The sequence below is a fragment of the Heloderma suspectum genome, chromosome 3, assembly GCF_057233095.1.
Source record: "Heloderma suspectum isolate Gila_16-S chromosome 3, 16-S_ref, whole genome shotgun sequence".
NCBI lineage: Eukaryota > Metazoa > Chordata > Lepidosauria > Squamata > Helodermatidae > Heloderma > Heloderma suspectum.
In genome coordinates this window covers 27,125,182-27,149,592 of record NC_139460.1, presented here as the reverse complement: position 1 = coordinate 27,149,592, position 24,411 = coordinate 27,125,182, and the positions used below count along the sequence as shown (strand labels likewise).

Here is a 24,411-nt window from a genome sequence, read left to right as displayed (position 1 = left end):
AAAGAGCCCCCAACTCAGACACCTGCTGGTGGAGGAAAGAGCCACCAGAAAAAAATCACTTTTAATGTGAAGAGTTTCAAGGAACATGTGGCCGTCGACTCAAATGGAGCCCCCAGCAAATGCTGTCAATACACAATTCAAATTCCAAATGGGGAATCTGTGTATTGTAGGTGGATTTAACAACAACATCCTTTTTAGGAAGTACTTATAGTGGAGGTGAGAAGATAGTGACATTTTCCCCCCTGCAATCCAGGATGCAGTTGAGAGCTGATGCCTTCCTCCTGATAGTGTTAGTGCTCAGGCCCTTGTTTAATCCTTCTTGAAGAAATTCTAGGATCACCTTTATCTTTCCCAGCAACACGTGTTTTCCCGTCTTTGTGCACCATGTTAAGAAGGTCTTCCAGGTAATGCTGTAAACCTTATTAGTAGACAGTTTTTGCAATGACAACAGACTGCAGGACCTCACCCATATATCCCATCTGCCTCAGCCACAAGCATTCAACATCCAGGCTGTGAGATGGAAGAGTCCTGGCTGTAGATGACATACTGGTCCCTGAGACAAGGAAGTTTCCAATAATTTGTATCTGCCAATTCCAGGAGGTATGAGAACCAAAGACCATGATACCAGTATGGAGCAATTAGAAAGACTATCACCCTTGTGCATTTGATCTTCTTGAGCACCTGCAAAAGGATCAGCATGGGGCGGGGCGGAAGCATAGAGTAGACTCTCTGTCCATCAAGACAGCATCCATCCCGTTGGCGCCAGGGTCAGAAAGCTTTGTCATGTACTTGGGTACTTGAACATTCTATCTGATAGAGAACAGCTCTATGATTGGAACCCCAAACCAGAACATGATTGACCTGAAAATATGTGGATTGAGTGTCCATTTCGATTCCCTGACAGATATCCTACTGAGTCAATCTGCCACCTCATTGGAAGTCCCTGCTAAGTGTTTTGCTTTGATGGATTGAAAGTGTTTGCCCATGTCAGTAGCTTGTGGGTCTCCTTACTGAGAAATTTTGAACAAACTCCTCCCTTCTTGTTCACATAGGCGTTGGCCAACACATGTTCTGTTCTGATGAGGACATGCACCCCTCTTACCTCCTGACTGAAGTTCTTCAGGGCTAGCCACTGGATGGCTCTTAGTTTGAACCAGCTGATGCTGCACTATTATTTCTTTTGGCTCCGGACTGCCTAAGCCAATCTGTGTCAGATCCTCCCCCCACCTCCCCCAGGAGGCTGGCATCTGTGACTATGATGACTCTTTCTAAATCTTCAATGCTCATTCCTTCTTGGAACCCTGTCTGGTCCAGCCACCATTCCTGTTCCTGATGTACTCATTCTGGAATGTCCATTTGTCTGTGCATGCGAGAGGCAATATGGCAATATGGTTCTAGAATGGAAGCAATGAATTCTGGAGTTGGTGTGAGTGAAATCTTGACCAATTCAGCAACCCTGACATGACACCATCATCCCCAATAGCTAAGCCAGGGCCATCAGGTCTGCTGTTCTCCATGAGTGAATGGACACTACCAGTTCTTTTGTGAGAAACATCTTGAACTTAGTGGTGTTCAGTATTACTCCCAGGTGTTTTAGTTGCTGAGTGGGGCATAAGGCACTCTTCCTCATGTTCACCAGAAATCTGTGGTCCTTGAGGCATTTCAGTGTGACTTGGGTGCTGTCTGTACACTGAGGCTCTGATGAAGCTCTGCCTCTGGGGCTTGTAACCACTGTTGGTTTGGTCTGTGCATGCATCTGTTTGGATTAAAGGACTCTTGTGATTTTTATTTCTGTTCCTCCTTCTTTGAAGGAAGCATCTTTTCTTTTTCCATATTTTCCACCTTACTGAATGATTCCACAAAAAGTTGGGCACCTGTGAAGGCAAAAGTGGCCAGCTTAATCTGGGAGCCCAGGTCCACGTAAAAGTTCCTGAATCATATGTTATATCTCGTGAGTATATTGGCCGCCATGGCTCTGGCTCCAGACTGGATCACATTCAAGGAAGAGTCAGCCAGCAGGGCTGCTGTATGTGAGATTTCCTTCAATCCATCCTTAACGGGTTTAGGGATCAAATCCGAGCCTAACAATTCCTGTGCCCACAAGTAAGCCACCCTAGTGTAAAAGGAATTAGTTGCTGATGTCCTGAATGCAGCAGCCAATGCCTCAAATCCTGTGTGTACAATGGCTTCTACTCATTTCCTGCAAGGATCTTTAGGCCTGCTTTTCTCCATAGGAAGGCAGGGCTGCTGAGGAGGTCAGTGCTGCAATAAGGGCATCAACCACTGGGATTTTCAGCTGATCTATAATCTTAGCTGGCAGAGAATTGGCTTATTAGCCAAATCGTGTGATTGCTTGATTTTCTCCAGTGAGGCTCACTCTACTTTCCAATCTTCTGAGTGGAGTGGTGGCAGTGGCATGGGCCTTCTGCGGCCCTGGGGAGCAGGAAGGAACACCCTCATAGCATCATCGTCTTCTGGCCACATCACACCTAAAGCAGGCCGCACCAATTCCTGGCACCATGTGGACGCTGCTGCTGTTCGTTCTTTTTCCCGCTGACGAAGCATCTCACCTGAATAGAGCAATCATTGTGGGCTCTAGCTAAGCCTCAACTGAAGAGCTGTGGAAGTTGAGCCCTTCCCCCTACTAACTTGTTTCCCTGGCTCTAGCTACTGCTGGATGGGAGAAGGAGATAGGAAGGCAATGGAGAGAGAGAGAAAGAGACAGAGAGAAGGATTAAGATTATGAGAAGGGAATAGAAAAGAATAAAGGGAGAAAAAGGAATTTTCCTACATATGGGAAAACAAAAGTGAAACCAAGATGTAGGCTAAGTTCTGTAGAGCTCCAGCCCGACCTAACTGCTCTGCTCATTCAGTAGGGCTGGTCTGGGAGACAGGACGGCTCCTCACTCCAGAGAGATAAAATTAAATGTGGATCCTGCCTACAAGCTTCAGGAGGAGTTGCCATCCTGAGGTGGAGAATGCCCTCCGTGTGAGTCAGGAAAATGCAGCATTCCATAAAATAAAGTAATACTTCTGTCAATGAAAAATAAGATGCTGCATTATTTCAAACAATATTACAGTCTGAGTAAGAATGTTACACAGTATGATCTCCATCTTCTAGAACATCTTTTTGATCTGAATACCTAATTAACATGCCTATATTTAATTGAACATTTTTTCCACAAAAATGGTATGCCCCACATCGCGTTTTTTTTATTTTCTGGCACCACTCAAACCTTTTCCCTAAGGATTCTCCTCATGGTATTCCCAGTTTCTTGCTCTAATGATTAGAAATTCTGAGATTTAACTAGAATCTGCTAACAGAGAAGGTGGGAGCCTGACCTACGTTGCATCAAAGCTACTGTTGCTTGGCACGGGAACTGCAACCATTGGTCTCCATATGTTTTCATTTTAATTGATTAACGATGACTTTATACTTGATTGGCCAGAGACTGCTTCCATTGCTGCACTGATACTGAGTGAACCAACCCTACAATTTTGGGGCAGTGTTATCTGCCAGTATTATCATATGTATTTCTTGTATGTTGTCAATGCTGGGGTTAATGCCCTACTGGATCAGAACAAAGGCCCATCTAGTCCAGCAGAGGGCAACCACCATGCAGATAAGTACTGCTCCTTTACTGCTTCTCCACTTTAAACTGTTCTTTCCCAAAATGTCTTTTCTTTTAAACACCTCCCCAAACACACTCACTTGAGTGTAATATAAGCATCTTTAAGAGCAGAGGGGTTCCTAAACATCTTTAAAAGCTATTCTTACAAATACGTAAGTCCCAGTGAAATGAATGAAATGCATATCAAAGTAAGCTTGGTTAGAACTGCTCTGTTCTTTGACATTTACACTTGACTGGAATTTCTGTTTTATCTTGTATCAAGTCCAGACTACATTCTGTCTCTGCACTTTGAATTCTGTGATGTCATTTTCCTCTTTGGCTATGGCACCCTTTTGGCACTGGTTAAATTTTAACTGTTAAAACCTTTGTTCTGCTTCCCTCGACATTCCTTGCTATGGAACCATTAAAAAATACTGCCTAGATCTCATTAAGTCATTCTATTCTTGGTGGTTAAAAGTCAGAACAACTGTTTTTAAAGTTTTTTTTTTAAAAATGGATTCATCCATTGTAATAAGGACATCAAAGATGATGCTGTGGCTGCTTCCAGAAGAAAAACCCTATTGCTGGGGAGAATGGTGTACTGCAGGCTTCTGACCCACCACGCCAAATGCAGCCCACCAGCAACAGTGGTGGTCTAACAGTGCTTGACTTACTTCCTCCCCGACCCCGACCCCCACTTCGTTTTTGCAATCCTAGGAAGTCAGTAAAAATAGAAGGTTTATAATGGGTTATCATACATGTCATTAGGTTGATAAGTTATGAAGGCCTGGTGCTTTACTAGTTTTGCAACTAATAGTTTGTATATTTCTTTATTTTAGGAGATTTATATTTTGTTTGTTTGTTTGTTTGTTTATTAGCTTTGTATACTGCCCAACTGGAAAATGCCCTCAGGGAGGTTTACAATGATAAAAACAAATAACACTGTAACAAAAATACTTTAAAAGTAACAAAATAATACAATACTAAACATTAAAAACATTTTAAAATGTTACCCAAAATGCCCTTTTTCCATGACTAAAAACAATGGTCAAGGCAGTTCACATTAAACATAAAACTTAAAGGTTGGATCGAGCTTTAGATACGTGAAATTGGGCTGGTGGAAGCAGACATCACTGCTCACTCCCCACAGTAGCCCATCCAGCCCTCTAAAAATGATACACAGAGTGTTGGAGGATACTGCTGAATGGGGTGAGTTGTGGTATAGGGGAGGGGCAGAAGAGGGGGGTCCCTGAAAATTGGGCAGAGGCACCTTCCATCAGTGAAACCCTTCCATCCATGGAAGGCAGATCCTAGATCCAACCCAGAATTTCCAAAATCTTTGACCTAAACTTTAATAAAACAGAGATAATTACAGCAACTTAAAACCAAAAAAAAGAATAGGACCAGCAATATGAATCTTTATGTAGGCAAGTTAAAAGTCTGTGCAAATAAAAATGTTTTAACAAGATGGTAGAAGATGGGCAGAGAGGGACCACCTGGGCTTCCTACAAAAGAAAACTATACAATTTAGCCTTCCCGTGGACAGTAAAAGTGAGGTAATCAGAAATCAATAAAAGAATGACAGTGGTACTAACAAGTTCTTAAAATGGCATGGCAACCAGTTCACTTACCTTGCCGTCTCTTGTCGTAGGGCATTTAGAAATGTGTCTGGGTGGAAGAGTTCTGCAAGGTCGAGAGTATCTGAGAGCAAGGTCTGCTTTTCCGCTTTACTTACCCAATTCTACAAAGACAACATCATACATGAATTGAGAAAATCACCTAGCTTACTTGTCATAAATTGTCTTGAATTTTGAACAGGTACCAGTGGTCATATTTTGTCACCAATCCTATATACAGTTATATAATACATATGCTCCACTGAATTCAGTGGGAATTAGTGTGTAACCATGCACAGGATTGTAGCTTTGGAGGCAAAAGATAATATGTATTTTGAAGTTGATTTGATAGTTTACTTTGCATGTCTGGACTGTGACTAAGGGCCCATTCAGATTAACTTGATGCACAATGCTGCAAGGATTTTTTTACTCATAAGGCCGTTCCCAGCTTATATAGGGAGATGTTCATGTACAGTGGCTGTCATGTGGAGAATAAGGATGTTTTGTTTTACCCTTGAACCCCCATTCTGGGAAATGTCAGAAGGGAAGTGTATCACATGGGAACTCACCCCCTTAACATCAGAAGGAAGAAGAGTGAAGGCCCAATGTGGACTGCATTTTCACTCAAGCATGCATAGTCTCCATACAAAATGCTACTATCAGTTCCCCAAATTAGACAGTTTTATTTCTTTAGACATTTCTTCCCCATCTTCTATGATAAAATCAAACTGAAGACAGCTCAAAATGAAAATATAAATCACACAAAATTAAAATGACAATACGAACTGTGGACTGCCTCTGCTAGGAAAGAAACTTTCATTTCCTATCCTCAGAAAGAAAGACCCTGCCTACACTGGTATTTAGCTGGACTCCCAAATAAAAACCAACAAACAGATGCTTGAGAAAACAGGGATTTATGCTTGAGATATGTCAGAGCAGCCCAGCTATTTAGAACGTCCTGATATGTGATTGTAAAGGCTGTTAAGAAATACTGTAAACTCTCTTCCCTATGAAAGGTGTGCCACTAAGGTCACCATCTTCTTGGTTACTGGTACTGTGGGTGCAGATGTATGAGAGGAAGAAACCTGAACTAATATTGCTTGTTATAAGATACCCTTCCCCAACCTGGTCCCCTCCATATGTGTTGGGCTGGCTTGGGGATGCTGAGAGAAGTAGTCTAACGCATCAGGAGGGTACCTGGTTGGGGAAGGCTGTTGTAAGAGAACCTTAGAAGTTTTTCATGGGACTAACACAGGAACAAGCACCTGCTTCCCTCTTAACATTCATCAGTACTGACTTCCTGAAATGTTTCTTTAAGAATGTTGTTTAGTCACTTTAGCTCTAGAATCGCTCAGATCTCCCTTTTCTTCTTCAAAATGGTAAAAAGACAGAGGGCATACTGAAAGACTTCTGTCATGATGGAATGGGAACTATATTTCAGATATCTAAAGGTAATAGACAACACATAAGATCTTCAAGGATTATCTGGAAATCAATTGTTTCATGTCAACACGAATGTGGCTTAGTGAAATGAAACACAGTCAGGTTTTTATGAATGGGATTTCCTGGAAACAAACCAGCTTCTCAGAGCTATGAGCTGCTACAGAAATTTAAAGTGGCCATCTGGTTTTGTCTGTACTGGCAGTTTGTATCACTTCTTGGTACAAAGTACATTAGAAAATATGTTAATAACTTCTTGAATGCATACTGCTCTAGATAAAACAATTTTTGCCACAATTTTAATTCTTATTTCATACATTATATTCAAAGTTATAAATAACTAATCATAATACTGCTACCTCATTACTATTTTGCATGTGAAATAAAGATGGTGAGCTATCTACAAACAAAAAGCTCACCTGTGTAATGGTTTGTGTATGAGCTCACTGTATGTTGTAAAACAGAACAGCTGCAAAGCCACACAGTTTTAATAAATACGTATCATTCACACACACACACACAACCTGAAAACAAACAAGGACACATATAGAAAGTGGAAGGTAGGCCAAGCTACAAAGGAAGAGTACAGGCAGGTAGCACAGAATTGCAGGGATGGAGTCAGGAAGGCTAAAGCTGAGAATGAGCTGAGGTTAGCGAGGGATGCTACAAGCTTTCCTCAGATACATGCAGTTCAACTAGCCCCAGATGTGATGACACAGCTAGCTCAAAGCTGAAAGGACGGCTAGCAGCCAATGGTGCTGGTGGTGAACGACGAATCCGATGTTCTAAAGATCAACACACCATAGGTACCTGGAATGTAAGATCTATGAGCCAGGGCAAATTGGATGTGGTTATTGGGGAGATGTCAAGATTAAATATAGACAGTTTGGGTGTCAGTGAACTGAAATGGGCTGGAATGGGCCATTTCACATCAAATGACCACCAGATCTACTATTGTGGACAAGAGACCACAGAAGAAATGGAGTAGCCTTCATAATTAATAATAAAGTGGCTAAAGCAGTGCTTGGATACAGTCCAAAAAATGACAGAATGATCTCAATTCGAATTCAGGGTAAGCCATTTAACATCACAGTGATCCAAATATACGCCCCAACTGCTGAAGAAGCAGAAGTAGATCAGTTCTATGAGGATCTGCAGCACCTACTGGATAGTACGCCAAAAAAAGATGTTATTTTCATTACAGGAGACTGGAATGATAAGGTGGGTAGTCAAACGACACCTGGAATTACGGGCAACCATGGTCTGGGAGAACAAAATGAAGCAGGACATAGGCTGATAGAATTTTGCCAAGACAACTCACTGCACATAACAAACACTCTCTTCCAACAACCTAAGAGATGACTTTATACATGGACTTCACCAGACAGTCGACACCAAAATCAGGTTGACTACATCCTTTGTAGCCAAAGGTGGCGGACATCTATGCAGCTGGTAAAAACAAGACCTGGAGCTGATTGTAGTTCAGATCACGAACTTCTTATTGCACAATATAGAATTAGACTAAAGAGAATAGGGAAGACCCACAGATCAGTTAGATATGAGCTCACTAATATTCCTCATGAATATGCAGTGCAGGTGAAGAATAGATTTAAGGGACTAGATTTAGTAGATAGGGTCCTGGAAGAACTATGGACAGAAGTTCGCAACTTTGTTCAGGAGGCGGCAACAAAAAAGTCCCAAAGAAAAAGAAAACCAAGAAGGCAAGATGGCTGTCTGCTGAGACACTGGAAGCAGCCCAAGAAAGAAGGAAAGCAAAAGGCAACAGTGATAGGGGGAGATATGCCCAATTAAATGCAAAATTCCAGAGGTGAGCCAGAAGAGATAAGGACTTATTTTTAAACAAGCAATGCGCGGAAGCGGAAGAAGATAATAGAATAGGAAGGACAAGAGACCTCTTCCAGAAAATTAGAAACATCAGAGGTAAATTCCAGGCAAAAATGGGTATGATCAAAAACAAAGATGGCAAGGACCTAACAGAAGCAGAAGAGATCAAGAAAAGGTGACAAGAATATACGGAAGATCTGTATAGGAAGGATAATAATATCAGGGATAGATTTGACGGTGTGGTCAGGGAGCTAGAGCCAGACATCCTGAAGAGTGAAGTGGAATGGGCCTTAAGAAGCATTGCTAATGACAAGGCAGCAGGAGATGACGGTATCCCAGCTGAACTGTTTAAAATCTTGCAAGATGATGCTGTCAAGGTGATGCATGCCATATGCCAGCAAATTTGGAAAACACAAGAATGGCCACCAGATTGGAAAAAATCAACTTATATCCCTATACCAAAAAAGGGAAGCACCAAAGAATGTTCAAACTATCGAACAGTGGCACTTATTTCACATGCCAGTAAGGTAATGCTCAAGATCTTGCAAGGTCGACTCCAGCAAGTCATGGAACGAGAATTGCCAGATGTACAAGCTGGGTTTAGAAAAGGCAGAGGAACTAGAGACCAAATTGCCAATATCCACTGGATAATGGAGAACACCAGGGAGTTTCAGAAAAACATCTATTTCTGTTTTATTGACTATTCTGAAGCCTTTGACTGTGTGGATCATAACAAATTGTGGCAAGTTCTTGGTGGGATGGGGATACCAAGTCATCTTGTCTGCCTCCTGAGGAATCTGTATAACAACCAAGTAGCAACGGTAAGAACAGACCATGGATCAACGGACTGGTTTAAGACTGGGAAAGGAGTATGGCAGGGTTGTATACTCTCACCCTACCTATTCAACTTGTACGCACAGCACATCATGCAACGTGCTGGGCTTGATGAAGCAAAGGCTGGAGTTCAAATCGCTGGAAGAAACATTAACAATCTCCGATATGCAGATGATACCACTTTGATGGCTGAAAGCGAGGAGGAGCTGAGGAACCTCATGACAAAGGTGAAAGAAGAAAGTGCAAAAGCTGGGTTGCAGTTAAACCTCAAAAAAACCAAGATTATGGCAACCAGCTTGATTGAGAACTGGCAAATAGAGGGAGAAAACATGGAGGCAGTGACAGACTTTGTCTTTCTAGGTGCAAAGATTACTGCAGACGCTGACTGCAGCCAGGAAATCAGAAGACGTTTACTTCTTGGGAGGACAGCAATGACAAGCCTTGATAAAATAGTGAAGAGCAGAGACATCACACTGACAACAAAGGTCCACATAGTTAAAGCAATGGTATTCCCCGTAGTAACCTATGGCTGCGAGAGCTGGACCATAAGGAAGGCTGAGCGAAGGAAGATACATGCTTTTGAACTGTGGTACTGGAGGAAAATTCTAAGAGTGCCTTGGACTGCAAGAAGATCAAACCAGTCCATCCTCCAGGAAATAAAGACAGACTGCTCACTTGAGGGAAGGATATTAAAGGCAAAACTGAAGTACTTTGGCCACATCATGAGAAGACAGGATACCCTGGAGAAGATGCTGATGCTAGGGAAAGTGGAAGGCAAAAGGAAGAGGGGCTGACCAAGGGCAAGATGGATGGATGATATCCTGGAGGTGACGGACTCGACCTTGGGGGAGCTGGGGCTAGCGATGGCTGACAGGAAGCTCTGGCGTGGGCTGGTCCATGAAGTCACGAAGAGTCGGAAGCGACTGAACGAATAAACAACAACAAAAAGACAGTGGAAAGAAATGGTCATTCAGCTATTAAATAAGGATGGCAAAATGATAACAGATGACAAAGAAAAGGCAGAAGTGCTCAATTCCTACTTCAGCTCAGTCTTCTCCCGAAAGAGGGTCTATGAGCCCCCTGGCAAAGGTGAAGTACAGGCTGAAGGGGCAGGATTGCAGCTTGAGAACGATAGGCATATGGCCAAGGAACACCTAATGACTTTGAATGAGTTCAAATCTCCAGGGCCAGATGAACTGCATCCTAGATTAATAAAGGAATTGTCAGAAGAATTCTCAGAACCACTGTCTGTTATCTTTGAGAAATCATTGAGGATGGGTGAAGTGCCAGATGACTGGAGGAGGGCTACTGTTGTCCCTATCTTCAAAAAGGGCAAAAAGGAGGAGGCTGGGAACTACAGACCTGTCAGTCTGACATCAGTCCCTGGGAGAATTCTGGAGCAGATGATAAAGCAATCCATCTGTAAGCACCTTGAAAGCAATGCAGTGATTACTCGAAGCCAACATGGATTTGTCAAGAACAAATCCTGCCAGATGAATCTGACCTCATTTTTGGATCAGGTCACCTCCCTTGTCGACTGTGGGAATGCTGTGGACATAATATACCTCAACATCAGCAAAGCTTTCGACAAAGTGCCCCATGATATCCTGATGAGCAAACTAGCTAAAAGTGGGCTAGATGAAATAACTATCAGGTGGATCCAGAGTTGGCTACAGAATCGGACTCAAAGAGTGCTTATCAATGGGATCTTCTCAAACTGGGGAGAGGTAACGAGTGGGATATTGCAGAGCTCAGTCCTGGGCCCAGTCCTCTTCAACGTTTGTAGTAATGTCTTGGATGAGGAGGTGCAGGGAATGCTTATCAAATCTGCAGATGACACAAAATTGGGTGGGATAGCTAATACACCTGGAAGACAGAAACAAAATTCAAAGTGATCTTGATAGGCTGGAGTGCTGGGCAGAAGAGAACAGAATGAAATTTAATAGGGATAAGTGCCAAGTTCTGCACCTAGGAAAAAGAAACCAAATGTACAGTTACAAGATGGGCAATACTTGGCTCAACAATACTACAAACGAGAAGGGTCTTGGAATTGTTGTAGGTCACAAGCTGAATATGAGCCAACAATGCGATGAGGCCGTAAAAAAAGGCAAATGCTATTTTGGGTGGCATTAATAGAAGTATAGCTTCCAAATCCCGGGAAGTACTAGGTGCCCTCTGCTCAGCACTGGTTAGGCTTCATCTGGAGTACTGTGTCCAGTTCTGGGTACCACACTTTAAGAAGGATGCAGACAAACTGGAGAGGGTTCAGAAGAGGGCAACTAAGATGATCAGGGGACTGGAAATAAATCTGGATGAGGAGAGACTGAAAGAACTGGATATGTTTAGCCTTGAGAACAGAAGACTGAGGAGAGATATGGTAGCACTCTTCAAGAAAGGTTGTCACAGAGAGGAAGGCCAGGATCTCTTCTCAATAATCCCAGAATGCAGGACACAGAATAATGGGCTGAAGTTACAGGAAGCCAGATTCCAGCTGAACATCAGGAAAAACTTCCTGACTGTTAGGGCAATACGACAATGGAACCAATTACCTGGGGAGGAAGTGGGCTCTCCCACACTGGAGGCATTCAAGAAGAAGCTGGACAGCCACTTGTCAGGGATGCTTTGACTTGGATTCCTGCATTGAGCAGAGCGTTGGACTCGATGAACTTATAGGCCCCTTCCAACCCCACTATTCTATGATGCTTCTTAAAAACTGATATTGGTACAGACATTTCCCTCTAGCTTATCGCAACGCACTGGAAATGTAAAATTCCATTAGCTATAATATATGAATTTTAACTCAACATTAAAAAAAGCTAAGATCATGGCATCTGGCCCCATCACTTCCTGGCATATAGAAGGGGAAGAAATGGAAGCAGTGACAGATTTTATTTTCTTGGGCTCCAAGATCACCGCAGACGGTGACTGTAGCCATGAAATTAAAAGACGCTTGCTCCTTGGGAGGAAAGCTATGGCCAACCTAGACAGCATAGTAAGAAGCAGAGACATCACCTTGCTGACAAAGGTCCGTCTAATCAAAGCTATGGTTTTCCCAGTAGTAATGTACGGCTGTGAGAGCTGGACTATAAGGAAGGCTGAGCACCGAAGAATTGATGCTTTCGAACTGTGGTGCTGGAGAAGACTCTTACGAGTCCCCTGGACTGCAAAGAGGTCCAATCAGTCCATCCTAAAGGAAATCAACCCTGAGTGCTCATTGGAAGGACAGATACTGAAGCTGAAGCTCCAATATTTTGGCCACCTAATGCGAAGAGAAAACTCTCTGGAAAAGACCCTGATGCTGGGAAAGACTGAAGGCAAAAGGAGAAGGGGACGGCAGAGGATGAGATGGCTAGATAGCATCACTGATGCAATGAATATGGACTTGAGCACGCTCCAGGAGAGCGCGCAGGACAGGAAAGCCTGGCGTGCTATGGTCCATGGGGTCACGAAGAGTCGGACATGACTGAACGACTGAACAACAACAAATGAATTTTAAAGTGCAATATTTATCATTAAGTGAAATCTATATATAAATGCGGACTATGCATTTAACTATGCAGACCTATAAATATAAAGGTCTGCATAGTTAAAGCAATGGTATTCCCCGTAGTAACCTATGGCTGCGAGAGCTGGACCATAAGGAAAGCTGAGCGAAGGAAGATACATGCTTTTGAACTGTGGTGCTGGAGGAAAATTCTGAGAGTGCCTTGGACTGCAAGGAGATCAAACCAATCCATACTCCAGGAAATAGAGCCAGACTGCTCACTTGAGGGAATGATATTAAAAGCAAAACTGAAGTACTTTGGCCACATCATGAGAAGACAGGATACCCTGGAGAAGATGCTGATGCTAGGGAAAGTGGAAGGCAAAAGGAAGAGGAGCCGACCAAGGGCAAGATGGATGGATGAAATTCTGGAGGTGACGGATTCAACCTTGGGGGAGCTGGGGGTGGCGACGGCCGAAAGGAAGCTCTGGCGTGAGCTGGTCAATGAAGTCACGAAGAGTCGGAAGCGACTGAACGAATAAACAACAACAATATATAAATGCATCATGATGCCTCAAAGGGATAATGAAACACTTGGTAATACAGTAAAATCTCACAACCAACTAAAATACAACTAATTAATTTTCTGAATTCCAAGCACCTTATTCAAACACTCAGTGCAGGTTTTGGACAGAGGACGCACAAGTGATTCTCACTTCCTTTTTTTCATGCTTCCAGTATAATATGGGAGAACTTCAGATTCATGAAAGGTTCATGCATCTCACTATGGGGACGATGCTTGGATTCTGCGTTGCATGTTGCATCGGATATGTGAAAAGAAACATCTCCATCCTTACTATAGCCATATGTCATATGGCTTTAATGGAAGAGGACCAAAATTCTCCATCTTCTTTGGATTCTTTTTCTCTCAACACTTTGCAGTCTTCCATAAAAACAGCTTTGCTTGCTGGAAAGTCCTCAAATCCCCAAACAACCATAACTTCTTAGCTATCTCTTTCTATGATTTGGATGCTATTATCCTCTTTGGCTTCATGCTGAGCCAACTGTGTTGTTCCTTTCAGCAGGCTTTCCTGATGAAGGCAAACATACTACCCATCCCATGCAGCCAGTCTTTTACATTTAAGCATCTCTTATTCACACCTGATATTAACTAGAGACTTTTAGACTAGTTCTATCAGAAGAACAGTCTCAATGGTTCAAAAGTTAGCTCTAGTCAATTCTCTTGTTCCATCTTTTGTCTAGGCAGCCTGATCCATGTGATAAATTGCGGGAGCAGGCTGTGACAAGCTTCATGTAAAAATATTTCTCTTTTTCAAAAATACTGCTAGTTTTGTAGCACTGAATCATAGTTAGGAAAGCCACTGACACTAAAATATCATTAAATATATTGTAATTTGTTTTTCTATCACAGTGTCAAAACACATTGCTATGGTCTTTCTTTCCGACACAGCCATTTAATCAAGTGACCTTTAAATGTGTCACAACACAGATTATAAATGTTCATTCCATACAATTAAGACTGATTTGAGGGGTTTTTTTCTCCTTTATATATCCATTAGCAATATATTGGCCATATTTGCATGGTTCTTTTGATGATTTAACAGAATTCCTCGGAAAGCATGGCTGGAATTGTAGTTTCCTATTAGAAAGACAGAATTTTGTAAATTGTTCAGTGTCTAAGTGGTCGTAGGAGTCATTTTGTAATTTGTGTTTAATAAATTCACTGTAGTAGCTTCTTCAAATAAACGTTTAATTCAGCTCCTCAGGACAGTTATAGGCAAGCAGTTATATTCAGTAAAATTCTAAGAGACTGAAATGTCTGACAATCACATTTCATCTTCATTGAGGTCCAAAGTAATCACTTTCTCATTTCTTTTTAATAGTCTATGAATTTAGCTGGGAGGCTGTTATTTGAGAACACTTTTAAAAAATCCTAACTATGTTCTAGTTTAATGTGAGAATCTCAGTTTCTGGTGTCCAGTTATTAGAGAGTTAAACCCAAGGCACAATTCATTGTGAGCTAAGATAAAACAGCTAGAGCTTGCATAATTTCCAGTAGCAATATTCCACACTACTGTTTTAAGTGTCTGAAGACCCACATGGATGGGGTTAACTGTGTAGCTTCTTCCCACCCTATTGTTGCCTGGCCAAAAAGGCAAGAAATCAGGTGGAAAGGTCACATGATTGGTCCACCCACATGGTTCCAGCGTTCCCACACGTACCACAGTGGCACTGTATCTTGCTACAGGAAAGCAGCTACGAAGTCACTAGAAGTGAGTGAAAATGAGGCCTTAGATATGACCTCGAGTAAGGTAGCAGCTTTTTGTATCAAGGATGTAAGTCCCAGCCATGACACAAGAAGATAGCTTGTCCCTGGCCCACCCCTACCCTCTCTCCTGCAAGTACCATGGTTTAGGAACAGCAGAAGCACTTGGACAGAAGCATCCATTGGTGAGGTTGTGACAAGGATCTTCTTCATCCTCTTCATAACATATGTGAACTATACATTTGGAGGGGGGCGTAAGGGAAGGCTAAGCCTTTGTGGCACAGTAAGAAAGAGGGCTACCATGGGACTGCAGTGTTTCACTACTGGTGGAAACTCAAGGAGAGGGGGTGGAAAATAGATGCAGCGGTAGTAGCAAGAGAGTACCAGGTGGCATATGGATAGGAATGAAGTATGAAGGGAAGAACACTTCCAGGAATTTCAAGGACCTTTTGTTCAAGAAGGCAATGCTAAACAGGTTAGCTTTGGGCTAGACATTTACTTATCTACTAAGCCTACTTAGTAGATGAAAGCCAAACTCATTCATCTTTTTAATTGGCTAAAAAGAAATAAAGGTGCCCACTGTTGGCACAAAAGGCAAAGAAAAACCTGGAGGCAATGGCTGGGCTTCCTAGACCACTGATGCCAATTTGCTGTCTTGGAAATCACGTGGGAAGTCATGGTTTAGGTGGCTGCTGTCTGTACCTTCTTGAATTGAGATTTGTGGATTTGGTGTTGGTGATGTCTGCACATTTGCAGCATCATTGGGGCAAGTAAGGGGATAGTTGGGTTCTGTCCGGGGTGGGGGGAGATGCCTGTGCAGCAACAACCCAATGTGTTTCCCTTAGCTTTACCATCTACTGAAACAAAATGGGGCAAGGATGGAGAGAATTCCCTGTAGGATCGCACTGGAAAAAAGGCTTGATTGGGGGAATACCTAGTCATTACTTATACTGTCTTTGGCTCTCTCAAACTACTCCTTTCTCTAACTGCCTGTCTCTCTTTTCTTTTTGGTGGATTCATGAGAACAGAAGCCAGCTGGATTTTCCTTCCACATTGAAGGCAGGAATTTATGTGGTTCATAAGTGGTGAGGTCCTCCTATTCAGAACTGCCCCAGAAAGTCTGGGTTAGCTTGTTTTCCTGCCAGGTCTGAGGAGTCTGGAAATGTCTGGATATTTATGTCTCCCTACGAGTCCACTGTGTTAATATCTGTCTGTGCCTTGATTTTTGCCATCTGGCTGGATTCAACATGATGGCAAGCATAGGTGTTATTTGGAGCTGGACACCTGGGCATGGACCCCACATCTTTTGAGCTGCGCCCCAGATCTTCTGAGCTGTCCCAACTGCCATCATCTGCCTTAATACAAACCTTCTTCCCTCTGAGCTCAGTAGCCCTGCAATTACTAGGAGGCCTTACGACTCGCTCCTTTAGCAGACCAATAGGGGCTGTAGTGTGAATACACCAGCCTTTTAAACTAGAAGGGAAACTGCCACCTTTCCTTACACAGTCTGCTTATTGTTTCTCTCTCTCTCTCTCTCTCTCTCTCTCTCCTTTTCTGCTCTTACATACCCACTGCTGGGAGCTTGCTTGCAATGACATTCTGAAGAGGGTGAGGGAAGGGAAAAAAGAGCTCCATGTGAAATACTGGTATTTCACACAGCGTCGGATTTTACTGCCCCAAACTGGACCTTTTGGCTTCTGCAGAAGTTCAGTTGCTTCAGCATAGCAAAAGATTCAGTCAGCCTCCACAAACTTCTTTCTTCCCCTCCACTTTAATGTCTCCTAAATAGCTGCAGGCCTCAGATTATCCAAAAGGAAAGTTAGGACTATGTGACATCATGATCGAGAAACTCCTGGGGCTTTTGCATAGGTTGCACAGTTTTTTTTAAAAAGCAAGGGAAAAACCTCAGCCACCTCACCTCATAAAGTTAATTTAAAAATTTGCAATCTTTACAAACTCTCTACAGCCTCCTAAATTCCTCTGAAGTGCTACCTCTCCAAAAGGAGCCAGTTGGCTTGGGGAATTCTCTCACCCCCGCCCGCCCCGCTCTATTTCCAATCACCATTCTTCTTTTCTTCTTCTTCTCTTCCCTATCCTGGTCTTTCATTCTATTCTTTATTCCACCCAGAGCATATATTGGGGAATTCTCTTTGGTGAGCAAGAGCAGTTCTGAACTGTATTTGACTTTATACAAACAGACAAGAGACTTTGTTTTTCTCCTTCTCGTCCTTGCCCAAGTCTTAAAGGAAATTGGGTTCCCATGGTTGCAGAGGAATGAATGTGGCTGTTTTATTTGTCAGTTGCCATTATCCAGCAACAGGAAGGCTGTAGCTCAGTGGTAGAGCACGTGCTTGACATGCAGAAGCTTCTAGGTTCAATCCCTGTTGTCTCCAGGTAGGGCTAGGAAAGAATCCTGTCTGAAACCCTGGAGAACCACTGCTGCCAGTCAGTATCAACAATACTGAGTTAAATGGACCAAGGTTCCGACTCAGTATAAGGCTCCTTCCTATGTTCCTGTGAACAGAAAGCTGTAATAAAAATAGGAGTGGAGGGGAGATAAATACTGCTCACTTATACAATCCTATGCATGCCTACTCAGAAGTAAGCCCCAATATATTTAATGAGGCTTACCTTCAGAGAGTGTGCATAGGATTCCAGCACAAGTTACTTTTACAGGGAGGTTTGCAGCCTGATTTTCTGCATATTTACTCAGAAATAAGTCCTGAGTTGTGAGCATGTTATTGCAGGGTTAATGCACTGCCCACCCAATTCCAGTCTAATGAATTGACTACCCTTTCAGCCCAGTCCTATGCATGCTTTGTCATTTGTGTGTGTGTTTTCATTTTGCATGAACTCTAACTTCAGTGGTGAGGGAAAGGCATTTAGCTTCTCCATAACTTAGCCCTAGTTTTGAAAACAGACTCATTGGCTGAGTCCTGGTGAAGTCTTGGCACAAATGAAGTTATAGGGAGGAAGATACAATGACAGCTTGTACAAAACAAGGAGGAGGTAGAGGAGAGTTGCACAAAACACAACATTTGTTTTTATGAAGAGATGCTGGAGGCTGGTAGAATGAGGAGGGATTGTTGTATGGAGTATATACGTGTTCAGTGGTGAAAGAAAAGCATTCTACATATGATCAGAGGCACTCTACATTTAAGAACATAAGAAGCGCCATGCTGCATTAGACCAAGCATTCTGTTCACACAGTGGCCAACCAGCTGCCCATGGGAAATCCACAAGCAGGACATGAATGCAAAAGCACCCTCCCACCCATGTTCCCCCGCTGCTAACATTGGTGATATGTAAATAAATTCTAGTAATTCTAAATTTGCTTGCATATATATGTTCATTGAATTTGACCAAGTCTGAAGCCCAAGCAGAATTGGGCAGTCTTATGTCTCAAAATTACATACTTTGCTTTGGTTTCCCTAAGAGCTGAAAAGGAGGGACACAGTGTGGTTTGATGATTTACAGGTATATCTTCTAATCCTAGGGCACATTTTTACCATGGTCTCCCATCACTGTGCTTTGGGGAAGGGCAAGGATGGGACCCTGAGATGGCCATTCTTCCAATGTCAGCACCCTTCACTATAAAAAAGTCTTAAACTGGATTTCAAGTGTCATAATTCCCTAGCCCCTGCTCCTATCCCTCGGAAACCTTGCAGACTTCTTGTCTGGGGAACATCTCTAATAACCTGTGTATTTTCATACAAATTTATCAAAAAACCATGGGGGGGGGGCGCGGTTGAAGGGAAGCAAATTACTCCCTTCCCCACATTGGAGAATACCCCTTCCACATGAACTGCTGCACCTATCCTTCTGAAACTTTGCTAGTTTCTTACTTAGAGATACCTCTAGGTGGTCTCTAATTTTCAGAACAATGGTCCACAAGGAATATAGCAAGATAAGTATGTCTTCTTTTGGAGACCCTCAAAATGTCAATGCTACCATTGCACAAAACCCTCTCTGGCTATCATTCTGAAATTTGGCGGATACGATCTCCTCTGAAGGGTCAACCGATCTTTAAATTTTCATCCAATTCTTCCAAAGAATAAAAATGTTATTGGCAGTTCCCTTTAAAAGAAAATCAAAATATAAAGGCACATAGCAGAAAAACACCCTGCACTTATTTTTCTGACATGAGGCAGGTGTAGTCCCCTCCTAAGGGGCTACTATGTGTACAAATTATCATCCAATTCTGGCCAACAGAAAAAAGTTACGTGTTTTTTTTTAAAATTTCCCATGATAGTCAACAGGAAGCATAAAGACCCGGTTTTCTGAATCTTGACTCAGGTTTGGTACTGAGCTTAAGTGGACCAATGCCAAATTGGCCTGAGAAGAAGCAGGATATTTTCCAAACTGCTGAATCGAGGTCTGAATTGAAGTGGGGAGGGGGCTGTCAGAGTACACTTTTAATGTATGTATATATGTATGTATTTATGGCCTTAATATGGAGGACAATTTGTAGACATTATCATTAGAAATAGTTACCCTATTATATACTACTGTGCTTGTTTAACAGAAGCCATTAATTCTCCACCATGCATCCCATTCAGAAAACCACCCAATCTGAGTAAATTGTTAACTAAGGCTGCACTTAAAGAAGATAATTGCAACCCAGGATCATACCACTGTAAATCAATGTATTGCATTACCTGCAGTTACCTCCAAGAAACCTCTTCTTTCAGGAGCACAGTTACTAACAAAACTTATTGCATCAGTCAATTGTTAATATGCACTTCTATTAATGTGGTTTATTTAACTGAATGGAAAAAAATGGATGTTGTATGCAATATGTAGGGAAAACTACAACAGACTTAAGAACAAGGTGGTGTAACCACAAATTTGCGATTCCTACTAAAAAAAACTTGGAGCAGCTAGTTGCAAGACATGCAGCTCACCTTCACATAGTATCTCAGATTTACAGTTGTTTCCAAAAGAACAAACAAAAGACAATGACATGCTTGACAAAACGGAAGATTTCTGGATGTATAGACTGAGAATTCTTACTCCCAATGGCTTTAATCTGGAGGCTAATTCATAGGCATTATACCAGTCATACCTCTGTTTTGTTCTCCTAAGGAATTTTAATCTAGAGACATTCCAAACTGCCACTCCTGATATCCATTTAAAAGTCCTGACGAGGGCGGAAGCTGAAACTTAAATATAGATTTTAGAATGCTCTGTTGCTAGTCTTTCTCTCATATATAAGCACATGCAAATTTGTCTGTGCCCTGGATCTTTTAAGAACCTAGCAATGCCCCTGATGGTAAGCATCTCTAATTGTGTCCCACTTGCAGGAGAAAAGCCACTGCCACTATTGACAGATTGTTGGTGTTGCTCTTCTCCTTGCTGGGGCTGTGGGAGTTAGCCACCTGACTCTTCCTATTGCATTCTTCTCTTGGTGAAGAACAGAAAGGAAGTGTGGTCTGTATTAGGCTACAGCAGCTATTGCAGTGGAGCCTAGCTGCTAAGTACTCTATCTTTCCCTTGGGCCCCCTCTTAAAAACAAAGTTCCTCACTAGGGAATGAGTGTTTTAGGTCAAAAGAGGAAAAAAAATATAGTCAGAAAATAAAGAGAAATATTTTGGTCATTTCATGCTCCAGAGGCAGCCTCCCCCAGTCCCCAGTCATGAAGTCAGAAGATGAAGTCTGTCTTTAACCAACAGGAAGCACTATTCCCTGAAATGGAGATTGCATGCTGCATACTAGAGATAGAATAGATAACAGTGTAACTCATTCCCTTGGTCTTGCAAACTTGGTTAAAATAGCTATCAGAATCTAGTACACACAACACGTTATTGTCACAAAGCTTCTCCAAGTTTCAATAAAGTTTCTTGCCTGTGGAGTGGCCTAATGAATCTAATAATCCTTAGCAATATGACAGGCTGAAATGTTAATTTGCCAGTGCATTCCTCATCTCATTGTGTGTTCCCAAGGGTGAAGCCATTTTAAATGGAAGAATGAAATTAAAACACTCTTTATTATACAACATCCTAATGCAATATTCATCACCTACAGACAATTGTAGGGAACCTATTAAGGAGATGAATTTTGGAGCTGGCAATAATAACCTTTTGACTACAATATTTGTCATGAGAGGTGCTTCAGATGGATTTTCATTTTAGTTTTGAGAGACATTGTCAAGGTATTTTGTAGTATCAATGGCGTATTTCTACACAAGTTCTGATTTTGAAAAAGTCAAACTGAATATAACAACCTTCTTCAGCAAGCATGAGTAGTTATTTCAATTTTATTTTTTTAAGATCATGACTAGTCATATTTTTTCCAATGACTACATTTGTTTAATTTCTGTAAAATTCATTGCAAAAATATCTATTAAATATTTAGAAGTCAAAGCCTGCCACAGAGAAGATAAAAATAGGATTGTGGACTGGGAAAAGTAGGCAAAATATCATGGCCTCTGAGAAAGGTGAAAGGTTTTAGTACCATCAAGAAGGTTGATAATGCTGTTGTCTTGTGATGCAGGTGGACAAGAGAAACACAATGACCTTTCCAACAACTGGAAAATTAAGCAAAGGAATATTAAAAATAAAATGTTCCAATCTAAAAAGTTGTGTAATCTATGTTTACAATGTACTGAATGCTTTGTGTACATGTGGGCATAACTTTTCTTTTGTTTGTTTGTTGATGACATTTATATGCCACAAAATAACAGAATTCTCTGGGCAGCTTGCAATAAAAATTGCATACCAAATTGAAGTATAAAGCCTAAATACAGCATAAAACCAGCAACAGAGGATAAACCAACATGCATAAATGTAGACATTTCTGTTTTCTTAATCTTGCAGATCTTACCCAGTCATATGTAGCCTGAACACAAGAGCTGCAGTGCTGTCTAGGTAAGACAAATCAATTGAGCAATTCATGTTAGCATTTTAATATTTGCATGGCATTTCATTTCTAATGCACATGGGACAAGATGGCACACTCTTGAATATTCTGTACTTCTTCTTGGGGCATAAATTAAAGGTAGAGTCTCTCTACAGTGTACAGTCTTGTAGAGGGTTCTACTTTTAAAGGCAGCCACGTTATTATTAATATTAAGCCATGCTGCTGCTGCTTCTTATTGATGATGATGATGATGATATATCAGTTTCCTGCCCACCAGGGCCTTCAAAACAAAGTACAATAAAATAAAAATCCAATAAAATCACAATACACTGGCTGGAGGACTTTAGGATATGGTGGAAACTCTGTTATGCTGGCATATTTCCAGACACAACTCTGCCAGTGGAGATCTGCCAGTACAACATCATAGATATGCCAGTGCAACTCCATGCTGGCATATTTTCCCCACTGGTGCAACTCCACTGACTTAAGGCCCCAAACGGGATGGAGACAGGGAGGATCAGACAGATGCCAAATCCTTCAGACTCTAATGTTAACCCTGTTGTCACCATAACACTATGCCAACTTCAGTGGCCATGTAAGCAAAAAAAACCACCACCAACACCCCAAAAAACACCCACCCACCAACTGAACTCAATGGAAAGCAAAAAGAAATACCCATCTCTTCCCATATCACTCATGCCACCATGACTAAGAATAGGATTCAGACTAACTCTGCATTCAGTCATAGCACACCCCCAGTAGTATATAAATCCCTGTCAAGGAGACCATCACTCAGATGACAGAGCATGTGGCATAGCACTATATCTCTCTGGCCCCATGTCGCAGACACTTAGAGCACACAAGGGAAAATTTTGGTGCTGGAAACTATGGACAAAGGACACTTTGCAGAGCTTGGCCTTTGAATGCATATACGGAAAATATATTGCTAACAATGACAGGTATACCCATCTCAGGACTCCAGACGGAAACACCAAACAGTTCCCCCACACACACAATTGCTGCAGCTGGGGATGCAAGGACAATGCACACCACACAGATAAGCAAAGGGAAATCAGTGTTACAAAGCATAACTGGGGCAAATGTCTTCTGTGCCTCCCCCCGCCCCCCCATTAAACTATATTGGGGAAACAATCCTTCCTCCCCAATAGCTGGAGACCCTGTCCCCCAAACAGGAGACTCAAGGGTAAGAAGCATGTACTTCAAGCCACAGGTAAGCACTCTGTCAGTAAATGCTAGGCGCTCCACTACAATGACTGCTACTATTGGCCATTCATGAGCACTTTTGCACTTTTGCACATTTATTATTTATTCATTTGTTAGTATTTATATACTGTCTTATCTGCTAAAAAGCCATCAAGGCAGCAAAGGAAGAACACCCAGGTCATACCACTCTTTCCCCCTTCCTCACAAACCCCTGGCCAGGTCCAGAAACATTGTGCTGCAGCTGCTGACCATTATCTATTACTCTTGTTGGGTCTCCCTTTGTTCTCCACAGGCAACTTTCCAGCAGATGCAGAGTATAGGGCCTTCCACAAGCCCAATTCTGTACAGACCTCAAAGGAGGCCCACAGCATTACTAACATCAATGACCAGGGGGCTTTCAGATGTTCCAACCTACTAGTTCCACAGGTATGCCAACCTACCTGCTCCATACAGGCCTACTAAGCACAATTGTATTTTACACTTGTTGTGTCACAAGCTACCTTGGGATTTTCTTTCAAGAAAAAGTGGGATACAAATATGAAAAATAAACAGAACACATGTGAACTTTACTTTAGATTATTAAAATGCCAAATCTTAGTGAAATATTAAATGTACCTGGATAGCATGTGCTCGCGCTACAACAGCTCTGAGATATTGTAAAGGATCTTCTGGTCCTTCCCATTTGCTTTGCCATGTTAAAGGGCACTGGAAAAAGAAAGAGTAATTAGAGATGTTGTTGAACTTTGTGATTCACACATCTGCACTGTACTTCCATGCTCACTGAGGAGGAAGGAGAATTCCTTTCTCTGTGGTTAGCAAAGAAACTCTGTAGCTCTTCTGCCAGCACGCTCATTCCCCTGCATGATATTCCATGCACTTGCTTGCACTGAGTTCCTGGCTGGTTAATAGACAACTTTTAATGCAAGGGTGTCATAATGCCCTGCTGCAAATCTATGGCATGACTATGTTTGGAATTCTTTGTACCATTCTGGTTGCCCCAGCTCAAGAATATTGTAGAGCTGGAAAAGGTGCAGAAAAGGGACGACTAAAATGATCAGGAGGCTGGAGGCCCTTCTCTAGAAGGAAAGACTAACAAATATGGGGCTTTTTCACTTCGGAAAAAGATGACGGGGGGGCATTGTTGTTGTTCAGTCGTTCAGTCGTGTCCGACTCTTCGTGACCCCATGGACCAGAGCACGCCAGGCCTTCCTG

General features: G+C 42.2%; 1 protein-coding gene across 11 annotated transcripts in view; it reads right to left on the bottom strand.

Annotated features, from left to right (window-relative positions):
- The window catches only part of DYNC2H1 (dynein cytoplasmic 2 heavy chain 1), a 278,032-nt gene that overhangs the window by 32,899 nt on the left and 220,722 nt on the right, over positions 1-24,411 (bottom strand). For 10 of the 11 annotated variants that reach the window (XM_084842673.1, XM_084842676.1, XM_084842677.1 and 7 more), the window contains 2 exons: positions 23,815-23,904; positions 5,243-5,352 (listed from right to left, as the gene is read on the bottom strand). In XM_084842673.1, coding sequence (XP_084698799.1) covers positions 5,243-5,352; positions 23,815-23,904 — 200 coding nt within the window. Of the gene's footprint in view, positions 1-2,855; positions 3,034-5,242; positions 5,353-23,814; positions 23,905-24,411 lie in introns of those variants that run through there. The other variant, XM_084842682.1, reaches the window with a different exon arrangement.